The sequence below is a fragment of the Dipodomys ordii genome, unplaced genomic scaffold, assembly GCF_000151885.1.
Source record: "Dipodomys ordii isolate 6190 unplaced genomic scaffold, Dord_2.0 Scaffold71, whole genome shotgun sequence".
NCBI classification, from domain to species: domain Eukaryota; kingdom Metazoa; phylum Chordata; class Mammalia; order Rodentia; family Heteromyidae; genus Dipodomys; species Dipodomys ordii.
In genome coordinates, this window is record NW_012267287.1 from 243,025 (window position 1) to 254,847 (window position 11,823).

At 55.1% G+C, this 11,823-nt stretch overlaps 1 protein-coding gene across 1 annotated transcript in view; it reads right to left on the reverse strand.

The window, feature by feature from the left end:
- Positions 1–136: 136 nt before the first annotated feature.
- Positions 137–11,823, reverse strand: part of Cplx1 (complexin 1) — a 19,294-nt gene continuing 7,607 nt past the window's right edge. Inside the window, exons 2-3 of the mRNA XM_013023914.1 lie at positions 3,722–3,897; positions 137–1,582 (exon numbers count right to left, since the gene is read on the reverse strand). Of these exons, the coding sequence (XP_012879368.1) occupies positions 1,385–1,582; positions 3,722–3,897 (374 nt within the window). The 3' untranslated portion in view covers positions 137–1,384. The remainder of the gene's footprint in view (positions 1,583–3,721; positions 3,898–11,823) is intronic.

An 11,823-nucleotide genomic window follows, 5' to 3' on the forward strand; every position in this document is an offset into this window, starting at 1 on the left:
GACGGGCAGGCCGCGGAGAGGGGAACCTGCGGGACCCGGGCCTCGCCGGACGGGCAGGACGCGGGGAGGGGAACCTGCGGGACCCGGGCCTCGCCGGACGGGCAGGACGCGGAAGGAGCCGAGGCCTGCGGGAAATCACTGTTTATTGGCTGTGATTCCATCCGGAGAGGAAACGCCCGGCCCCCACATGCGGGCGGGGCGCGGGAGGACGGACAGACAGGCGGCCGGCGGCCCCAGGCGCGGGAACGGGTGCGGTCACGGGGAACGCGCTCGGAGCCAGCTTTCGGTGCGAGGACGCGGCATCTCGGAAGACGCGGGAGGCGGGGCGCGCGGGGTGATGCGCAGTATTGCAGTCTAATCGTATGGCTTCTCTAGAGCTACGTGAGGTCATGGAGGTCAGCGCCAAGCCACGCCCCTGGCCGCCCTGGGACACACAGCCGTCTGACTGGACAGAAAGCGCTGGGGGCAGAATGGCCTGTCTGTCACGGGAAAACTAAACAGATACAGAAGACCTCATTTACCTGAGATTCAACAGATTGTGATGCAAATTAAACAAGGTGAACGGAGGGGTGGGCGCGCACAGCCGCCCGGCCCGGCCTCAGGCCGTCAGAGCAGGGCTGCGGGGAGAACCGCTCCGCCCCGCGCCCTCCCCCTCCCCCACCGGTGGCTTCCTGGGCCTCTCTGGAAGTGGGCGCTCAGGGGATCCGCAGCCCCCTCCGACACAGGACAGGGACCCACGGGGAGAGGGGGCTCAGGGTGAGCGTCTTGGGGAAGGGTGCACAGAGACTGGAGAGTGCCTGGAGCCCCTCCCAAGCCTACTGCCTTGTTTCCTCTGGCTGAGACGAATAGGCCGGCCGGCCACAGTGTTTCTAGAAAGCCAAACCTGTGGAACAATGAAGAGCAACAGAAAGTGACAGCTAGACAGACGTCAGGGCCTGCAGATGGAGGTCAGGGGGACGCAGGCAGGCAGGCAGACCACGCGCGGTCCAGCTGGGCCAACAGGTCCAGACACCCTGGTGCCAGGCATCAGGGGGGGCTGGGAGCCCGGGCCGGAGCCCACCCCAACTGCACAACTGCTCCGCTCCGACTATGGCTGTGCTCCTGAGTTTGGGCCCTCATAGGTGCCCACAGACAGGGACGGCGCGCCCAGGGGTGGTCAAGGGGCTGGCCCTCTCAGGGCCTGACCTGGGGCGGGCTGAGGGGGGTAGGCGAGGACGGGCGGTGCCCTGGATGGCTGTGGGGGAGGGGCACGGAAGGACAGATCTAGGACTATGGCTTATTTTGGCGTTGGGGGTGCTGCATCTGCTCCCGACATCCTGCGGGGCCTCCGTGGGGTCTGTACAGGGAAGGTGGGGCAGGGTCTCGGCCTCCGGCCAGCTTGGTGTTACTTCTTGAACATGTCCTGCAGCGGCCCGGGCAGGTACTTGATGACGGTGTCCAGGATGCTCTCGTCCTCCTCCTCGGGCTCGTCCCCGCAGCCCGGGGGGATGGCCTTCTTGGGTCGCGTCAGACTGCCCTCCGAGTTGGCCTCCATGGCAGCCTGGGCCTCCGCCTCTCGTTCTTCCTTCTTCTTGATGCCGTACTGCAGGGAGAGGGCGTTCAGGGGGCAGCTCTGCACAGCCAGTCCTGCGCCCCTGGGCCTTCCCGCCCCCGGAGAGTCCCCAACCCACGCCTGCATCTGGCATGGGGACCCCAAAGGGCAGGGGGCTTCCTGTGAGAGCTGCATAAGGTTACAGGGGTGTGGAGAGCCCTACCCTTGGGACCCCAAGTCAGAGCCCTGGCTCCTCCAGCCACCGCTTTCCTGGAGACCTGCATCCTGGGAACCTGGAGGTGTGTGTCTGAAAACTCAAACCTAAAGCTTTGTTTATACTGGCTGAGAGGGAGCACCCTCGAACAGAAAGACAAAAGAAGGGAGGGATGGACAGAAAGAGGGGCCTGGTACCAGAAGCCCTTCACTCTGTGGTCTGGCTGTCCGATGCTTCCTGGCTGTGGCGTAGGCTGCCTGGCCACTCTGCAGCCCGGGGCAGTCAGCAAAGCCTGCCCCGACATGATCTCAGCAAACACACTGAGCCCCTTCCCTACCCTCCATTCTCATTCTCCTGTCAGGACAGAAAGGTAGGTAGGTGGATAGGTAGATGATAGATAGATTCATGGAGAGGGGATAGATACTTAGATGGATGATAGGTAGATGATAGATAGGTAAACACTAGATACATACACAGATAGATACATAAATAGATGAGGAGACAAAACATTATATTCTTTTTTTAGAACAAGTATCAAAAGGGCCTAACACAAACCAGGAAGCAAACTGAAAAAGCACATAAACTCCCCTCCCATCATACCTCCTCTTTAATGATAAATTACAAGATTGGAGGCTTTGGAGGGACTATCCACATTTACCTTTTTTCAAACAGTGAACATCTGGGAGCTCTGGTTAGGCAAAGAACGGAAAGTCTGGGCACCTGTGGCTCTAAGCTGTCATCCTAGTTATTCGAGGCTGAGGGTGATGGATGGAAGCCAGCCAGGAGGGGAAGGTCTATGAGAATATATCCAAGTAACCACCAAAAAGCCATCAGTGAAACTGTGGCACAAGTGGTAGAGCACTAGCCTTGAACTAAGCATTATTGCTTAGGGACATCACCCACGCCCTGAGTTCAAACAAGGACTGGCACCAAAAAAGGGGGGGAGGGGAGGAACCTACAGATGAAAACCATTTGAGTCTCTTTTTATTTGTTAGTCATGGGGCTTGAACTCAGGACTTAGGCACTGTCCTTGAGCTCTTTTGCTCAACTCAAGCACTCTACCACTTGGGCCACAGCACAACTTCTGGTTTTCTGGTGGTTAATTGGAGATAAGAGTCTCCAGGCCTTCCTGCCCAGACTGGCTTTGAACTGTGATCCTCAGATCTCAGTCTCCTGAGTAGCTAGGGTGACAGGCGTGAGCCACCAGCACCCAGCTCCCATTTGAGTCTTTAACTCCCATTTTTTGCATGGGGGAAAAAGGAAGTGTTTCTCTTTTTTCATTTCTTCCTACTTTATGTTATACTAAAATCCTTGCTAAAACCTTAATGTGGAAAGTGGGAGATTGATAGAACCCCTCCATTTTTCAGTGACATTGTTGCTTGTCTTCGAACTGTGGGTAATTTTAGGAAGAGCCATCTTCAGCTCCCAGCCCCAGAGAGGGGGACTGGACTCCACTTCCTCAGTGACTCCTCCGTGCTGACAGGAGAGCCGAGACTACAGTTCCTGTGGCAGGTGACAGGGCATGCTGCGTATGTTAGAGACAGCTCTGTCCCCACCCAGGGGGACTGCTTACGGTCCTGCTTGCGGCTACCCCCAGCGACAGTCTGGCCTGCCCAGGCAGAGCCGGGCAGGGAGGGGGGGCGCCTGTGCTTTTGTCCCTACCTGTGGGGCAGCATAGACACTGCCAGACTCTGGGCTAAGCCAAGACTAGGGATGAGGATGGGTGTGAAGTACGAGGGATCACAAAACCCTAAGAGCACCTCTGAGGAAAGTCCATGGTGTTAGCACTGGCAGCAATCCGAGGCTGCCGGCCCCACCCGCACCGGCCATGGCAGATATGCAGGCAGGCCCCCAGCAGGCAAAGGGGCAAGGAGGGGGCTCGCAGCCTGGGCTGGGCCTTGCCTCTTCCCCAGGTGGGATCTGACTCCGTTACCCTGACAGTGGCTGGGATCGCAGGCAGGTTGGGTGGTGCCCACCTTGTCTCTGATGCCCTGTCGCATGACCTCACGCTCGGCCTCCATCTTGGCGTACTTGGCCTTGCGCTCCTCTTCCTCCTGCCTCAGTGCCTCCTGCCGCTCCTCCTCCTTCTTGGCAGCATCAGGGTCCTTCTCTTCGTCACCCCCGAGCATCTTCCCCATGTCCTTGGTGGCCCCTGTGAACAGCAGGGCAAAGATAAGAGCTGAACGCAGGGCCCTGGAACCCCCCTGCCAGCTCTGGCATCCGCTGCTGCCAGGGAAGTGGTTTACAGGAGGAGGCTGTGTGGTCTGAGCGGTGACTGGGTGGCCATGGTGTGTGCATGTGTGCTTGCAGTGTGGGCGTACGCTCCCGAGGGCAGGTGTGGAGAAGGCGGTGGGGGCAGATGCCTGGACAGGCCTGCTGCTCCGAAGCCTGGACCGACGTGGCCCGGCTGCAGGCGCCGTCTGCACCATCACCGAAGCCCTAATTCCCCCTCTGCCAGCCACCACTTTTCTCATGAGCTCCTGAGTCACAGACACCTCCCCAAACGCCCTGCAGCTCGGCCCCCAAGACCAAGATAGTAATTACAGCATGAGCCCCAGCAGGCGAGCCCTGCCCCAGGCGGCCTCCAGATGCTGGTCACCCCAGGCAGGAGCCTGTCTGGTGGGGCCTGCTTTGCTGCCGCCCTGGATGCTGCCGGCCCCCCACACACACACACACACCCTGACTGACAGGAGCAAGGCCACATCCTGCCCCCCCTCCGCACTGCAGCTGGGGGGAGGGTGACCTCCCCCAGGCGCGCTCACCGTGAGAGCTGCCGTGCTCAGTCCTACCCCACACCTCGGGGACACCCAGGTCCTCTGCAGAGGAGGGAGAGGGCTGCCATCGCCAACGGGAGGCTGTGGGGAGGAGAGCAGGGGCCAGACGCTGCTGACGCCAAGGGGAACAGGAGCCTCCCGGCCAGTTCTCAGCCACGTCTACAAGACTTCACAGACCTCTCCAAGGAAAGCTGGTCATGGAGTAGCATATTCTTTTTTTTTTTTTTTTTGTCGGTCGTGGGGCTTGAACTCTGGGCCTGGGCGCTGTCCCTCAGCTTTTCAGCTCAAGGCGAGCGCTTTACCACTTGAGCTACAGTGCCACTTCCGGTTTTCTGGTGGTTTATTGGAGATAAGAATCTCACAGACTTTCCTGCCTGGGCTGGCTTTGAACCACGATCCTCAGATCTCAGCCTCCTGAGTTGCTAGGATTACAGGCGTGAGCCACCAGCGCCCGGCGAGTAGCATATTCTTATGGTTCCCAGATACTGAGGACAGAAGCTCCAGATATGAGATCCCTGCTAGAACAAGCTAATTCACACAACAGTGAGAGAGACTTTCTTCCTCCTGGAAGGAGCAGGTAAACTAAAGTGGAAGGAGCTACACCAGGTCCCCAGTTCTCTCCTGAGAGGTGTATGGTGGCTAGGTCAGGCAGGAGAGCCCAGTGACACAGCCCGCACTGCTAGGCCTGCTCCTCCAAATATCATCAGGCCGTGGGTCCCATCAGGGAAACAGGTGCCAAGCGCTGCCTGCTTGCTGAGCCCTGATGCCCGGTGCCCGCTGACACACAGATGTGCGCAGGGGGGAGGGCCCTGGCGGGAAGACGGCGGTGTGCAGACCAGAGCATCACAGACCTCATGTGGAAAGCAGAGGGAGAACCCTACAAATAAAGCCTTCATGGTCCAAGGACAGAGAGCTGCATGCTGGCTGCATACTCTAGTCCTGAAGACAGCAGCAGCATTTCTCTCCAGCTTGCAGGGAAAGCTTACAAAGATCAATCAAGAAAGCTGTTGAGGGTGACACTGTCCAAAAAGAAATGCACTTGACCTGACTTACATAACCAAAACCCCTCTGTACGTCACCTTTATAATAGCAAAACAAAAACAAAAAAGAAAGCTATTGAAAAATGGGAAGGTCAGGAGGATGAAGAAAGAGATAGAAGAGATTAATCTGACTTAAATTATAGCATAAACACTTAAGAAATACCATGGTGAAAACCCTTTATACAATTAACATACATAACAGAATGAGGAAAAAAAAGATCCAATGTCAGTCCCTACTACAACAGGCTAATACTTGTTAGGATGGCAAGAAGAAGAAGAAGAGGAGGAGGAGGAAGAGGAGGAAAAAGAAAGAGGAGGAGAAGGAAACAAAATCAATGTTGACAAAGTTGTGGGGAAACTTGCTGGTGGGAACATGTAGTGGTGTAGCTGCTTCGGAAAAGCTTGATGACTTTGCACACAGCCAGCCCTGCCCCGACAGACAGCCGCACCTCCGTGTGCACACAGCACTGAAGACAGGAACCTGAGCCTGTGCCTGCCCACCCACGTCCACACAGCCGAGCGCGGACCCACCTGAGCACCACACTGCCAGGACAGGGAAATGAAACACGTCTGTCCACACAGTGGACATGATTCAGCCTCGGAGGAAGGCTGAAGGACTAAAACGAGGAGCTGGGGGCTGGGCCCTCACTCCTGTAATCTGAGCTACTCAGGAGGCTGAGGTCTGTCTTCAAGCCATAGATGATCTCAGATGTTTCCCAAGGCAGACACGCATTCTGGAGGGGAGGCAAGTGGGTGAAACTGCTATCGGTGACATGAGGGACGATGGCTTCAGTGGACGCACCTTGGAGGGCTGGAGGCGCCTCCTAGCAGGACTAACCAGTGGCTATGTAAGTCCCAATACCATACTCCTGAGCAATCGAGGGCTCGTAGCTCTACCTCTGCCCTCCAAGAAGAAGGTGGCAAGCTAGGAAACATGGGGGCAGAAAAGCTAAAGGTAGCACGGACATTGTTGACAAGCATCAGCAGCAGGTGACGCCAAGGAAGGAGGAAATGCAGCGCTCAATACTGGGAGACAAAGCAAGCATGAAAATGTCCCAAGTTAAGGTAATCACAAAATAATAGTCGTATTAATAACACAAAATGCCTTAAACAGCAGTCAAAAGGATCCGTGATACATTGTATACTCTGTCCCAATACATTTGAACCTTGAGTAAAATGTTTCCAGAAAAGAACTAATAAAAATCTGAGCGTGGAGCACTGGTGGCTCATGCCCATAATCCTCATTACTCAGGAGGCTGAGACCTGAGGATCACAGTTCAAAACCAACCCTGGCAGGAAATCTGTGAGATACTCATCTCCAATAAACCACTCAGAAAAGCTGGAGGTGGTGCTGTGGCTCAAGTGGAAGAGTGCTGGCAAAAAAAAGGGAGAAAAACAGGCTCAGAAACAGTGCCCCAGCCCGACCAGAAAAAAAAAAAGGCTGCAAACCACATGTAAGAGCAGGATGGGGGGCTGGGAAGGTGGCTCAGTGGGAGAGCGCTTGCCTTGCATGCAAGAGCCCTTGAGTTTGATTCCTCAGCACCACATAAGCAAAAAAGAAGCCGGAAGTGGCGCTGTGGCTCAAGTGGTAGAGCGCTAGCCTTGAGCTGAAGAGCTGAGGGACAGCGCCCAGGCCCAGAGTTCAGGCCCCACAACCGGACACCCCCAAAAAAAGAATTCATAGATGGGATCTTTCAAACATCACCAGATAATTCCCATCATATTTAGAATTCTTAGAGAGGAGAAAAAAAGGAAATCATCTGGGTTGTTTTTGCAAAAGTCAGGAGAGTGAGACTCAGACAGAGAGGCACACAGACACAAGCACACTTGCTGCAGGCCGCTGAGGCCTGGGCGCACACCTGCCGGAACAGCGGGCTCGGCCTGTGCCTCTTGGGCAGGAGGGCTGGACTGGTGCTCGGCGGCTCCTTTCAGGAAGGCGCAGGAGTGTCAGCGGCACAGTGGCATCTTGGACCAGATGCCTGTCACCCTCAGCACCTTCTTCTACAGATGACACCACGATTTCCTTCACACCCACCGTCAAAGGCCGGCTGGCCACAGCCTTCACCCCTGCTCTAGAAAGGCCCGCTGGCAGGACAGACCCTTCCTTCTCCATCATCTTGCCTGGCAAACTGGCACGGCCAGGAAGGGGCTGGTGGGACCACGGCTGCCCAGTGCACAGCAATCAGGAAAAACAAGTGCAGGCACGTGCCCCATAGACATACTGTGAGAAATAAGCTATACATCTTGTGAGCAGAGAGGGGACACCTGGGTAGCCAAGCAGGGGATGGCGTCATCCAAAAAGAAATGTGACTCATTATCTGACTTACAAAATGGTAACCCTTCCATACAACATCTTAATGATAACAATGGGCCTATAAAAAATAAAGACAGCATACCTATAATGAGGAAGCCATGGCCAAAGTCGACAGATCTGATTATAGTAATACATGCGGTGAAAGTCCATGACCATCATAAAGGTAAATGCCAAACGTGGAAAGATTTAATAAATAACAAAATGTCACCTAAAATATGAAAGTCAGCCAAAAAAAAGAGAATGGTACCAACCAGTCAACAATCTTGTATGACTGAAAGATGCCGAAGTGCATTACTCCTAAATATAGGCACGCATCCATATGCATATGTACATACATATATACTCATTTGTTTATTTAAATGAGATCCAGCTGGGCAGCATTGTGTGTGCCCTGCACCCCGGTTACACTGGAGCAGGGCAGGAGCATCTCTGAGCCTCAGACCTGGGACCCACCAGGGTTTCAGACCATGCGAGGTGGATTTTAGCCACCAGGTCAGCAGCTGTTTGGCACAATCCCTCATCCAGGTGAGGGTGGGGTTCTCAGGGCAGTACACCATCAGGTAGAGTCAGGTAGAGTACGCACCAGGGCCCACTGTGGCCACACCAACAAGGATACAAGGTGTCTTGACAGACTACCCTGCTGTAGCTGTGGAGAGCGAGCACACGCAGACAAACCCACAGCTCCGCTGCAATCTTGTGTGGCACATGGCACTGCCCCACAAAACAGGGTGTCACGCTTCCCACACTGGCATGGGTGCCACCTCAGGACATGGACCGCTAGTCTGTACCCAGCTCAGAGAAGCAGCTGGTAAGGCCGACTAGATGGAGGATGTGAGCAGCCCTCCGGTTCCTCTGTGGCTGGGCCACTTAAGAAGTGATTAAGTCACAGGGCTGTGCTTTCCAGAATGGGGTTAGCGCCCTCCGCAAAGGAACAGGAGCCTCTCTCACCTTCTTTCTGCCCTGGGAAGATATAAGGAAGCAGCCATCTGCAGAAGAAGAGGCCCAGATCAAAGCCAGATCTGCTGACAGGCTCATGCAAAGATCAAAATGTGTTTACATATAAAGAACACATGGACTGTTACCAACCCTCTGTGTTTAGACCACACAGACCGAAAGACAGGAGAGGAAAGGAAGGACTAAAAAGTATGCGGGAATGCAGGGGGAGGGGGAGAGTGGCCATGGGGAAACTCCAGCACTCATGAGGCTGAAGCAGGAAAAGTATTTGTTTGTTTTAAGTTCTCAACACAGAGAAATGAAACATGTCTGAGGCCAGGATTTGCCAATTGCTCTTATGTGACCATTACACATTGTATTTTCTTACGAAACTGACAGAGTGCACACACATACACCTGGACAGTTATCATATCACAAGTATGGGGAGCAGTTCCACATACACAGAAAAAGCCAGAAGTGGTTCTGTGGCCCAAGTGGTAGAGCACTAGCCTTGAGCAGAAGTAGCTCAGGGACATCGCCTAGGCCCAGAGTTCAAGCCCAAGACTGGCCAAAAAAAAAAAAATCCAAACCAAAAAACAAACAAAAAGACAAGTGTGGAAAGCCCTTGAAGGCACAGGGCCAAGGACTGGGCGTGCAGGTCACCCAGGACTCCTGACAATGGGACCACACCACGGCTTCAAAGGAACATCCGATCCTTGTTGAGATGAATGAGACTTTCAGGCCAGTGTTTAAAACTGCAGCTGGCAGGGGTGGGGCCCCACAAGCTGGTCTGAAGGGATGTTGTTGGGTGTTTGCATTGTTGCTGAGGACAGACTAGGGTTGGACAGAGGGGAAACTGGCATTGTGTTTCTAAATAAAAAAGGTAAATCGCCAAGGATTAGTGGCTCACATCTATAATCCTACTTTTCAGAAGGCAAAGATCTGGGGACTGAGGTTCAAAGCTAGCCCGGACAGACAAATCCACAAAACTCTTATCTATAATTACCCAACAAAAAGCCAGAACTGTAAGTGTACTCAGGTGGTAGAGTGCCAGCTGTGATAGAAAAAAGCCAAGCAAGAGCAAGCAGACGAAGTTCAAGGCATGCACGCACGTGCACACACACACGCACGCACACACCAGGCAAACTGCTACTGCCATGAGAATGCTGATCATGGCCCACACAGAGCGTATCAGGTAACTGAGAAAAATCCCAAGCAGAATTATAGGCAAAACTAAGAGTAATTGGGATAATTTTATGTTATCTAATAAATTTTTGTTCATGCCGGTATGAGGCTTAAATTCAAGGCCTCCACTGTTGCTTAGCTTTGTTCACTCAGGCCGGTGCTCTGCTGCTCCTTGAGTCTTGCCTCCACTTCTGGCTGTTTGCGACTTAATTGAAGATGCAGCTCATGATATGTCTGCCCAGGCTGGCTTTGAGCCATGATCCTCTTGTTTTCAGCCTCTTGAACAGTAACAGTGACAGACACAAGCCACCTGGCCCAACTCTAGAATGCTTAAGTATAAATTAGATCACATAAATGCCTGGAGATTGGCCGCCTCCGTGCGGTGCATGCTCGATGGCCCTTCTGCCATGGACAGTGCTGCTCAGATGTCCCTTGCCTCCTGGCTTCCCCCTGGGACTCCCCCTTCATCCCAGTGCCCCCTGGCAGTGTCCCAGCCCTGCAGTAGATGGAAGGGCTGCGGGGGAGCCGCTTGCTAAGCCTGGGAGGCCAGGATCCTTTCTCCTTTCTGGCCAAGGTGTAAACTAGCTTCCAAGCACCCCACTTCCAGCAAGCTGTGCACCTCCCTTCAAGGCCGCAAAAACCATCACTGGTATGTGGTGTGTTTGTGTGGGGTGTGGGTGTTTGTGTGGGGGGGGGTGTGTATGGTGTGTACGGTGTGGGTGTGTGTGTAGTAGGTCACTTTCTTTTGGGGCCAAGACCAGGACTTGAATTCAGCCTCCAAACCTGTGGGGTTTGAACTCAGAGCTTGGACACTGGCCCCTCTCTTCTCCCCCCTCCCCAAGGCTGACTCTACCACTTAATTCACAGCTCCACTTCTGGCTTCTTTGTGGCTAACTGGAGATGAGGGTCTCATCTCTTGCCTGGGCAGCTTTGACCCATGCTATTCAGATCTCATCCTCCCGAGTAGCTAGGATTACAGGGGTGAGCCACCGGCGCCCGGCTACCATTGACGTTTTGGTATTGAAGCAAGCTTCGGTTCTGCTCTGCTGCTGGAAGCCCAGACAGCACCCTGCTTAGCATGGAGGGCTAGCAACCCGACCCTGCCCAACGTGCTCCCAAGCAGGGGGCCCCCGGAACCCAGGGAGTGCTGGTGGGATTGGGCTTTGTGCCCGACTCAGCCACCCTGCCGACCAAGCTTTGCAGACCTGGCTAGTCCCTGTGCTTTGCCCTGCGAAGCCCAGCCCAAGGACCAGTCTTTACCCTGGCTCAGCTCCCAGCCCACTAGCTGCCTGTGTCCAGCCCTGCTGCCGCCCCTCCAGGGCCCGGCCCGGACTGCACTGCTTCTCTGGATTTTGTAACTGACTGTTTCTCCCCCAACACCTTTCAGGGTTTTGCAAACCTTTACCAGCTGGCCTGGGATCACATGCTGATTGCCCAGCTGGGGCACTGGGGTGGGGAGGTCTGGGGTGCTCTTGGGAGGTCTGGGGCACTCTGGGGAGGTCTGGGACACTGGGAGGGAGGTCTGGGGCACTCTGGGGAGGTCTGGGACACTCTGGGGAGGTCTGAGGCACTCTGGGGAGGTCTGGGGCACTCTGGGGAGGTCTGGGGCACTCTGGGGAGGTCTGGGACACTCTGGGGAGGTCTGGGGGCACTCTGGGGAGGTCTGGGGCACTCTGGGGAGGTCTGGGACACTGGGAGGGAGGTCTGGGGCACTGGGAGGGAGGTCTGGGGCACTCTGGGGAGGCCTGGGGCACTCTGGGGAGTTCTGGGGCACTCTGGGGAGGTCTGGGGCACTCTGGGGAGTTCTGGGGCACTCTGGGGAGGTCTGGGGC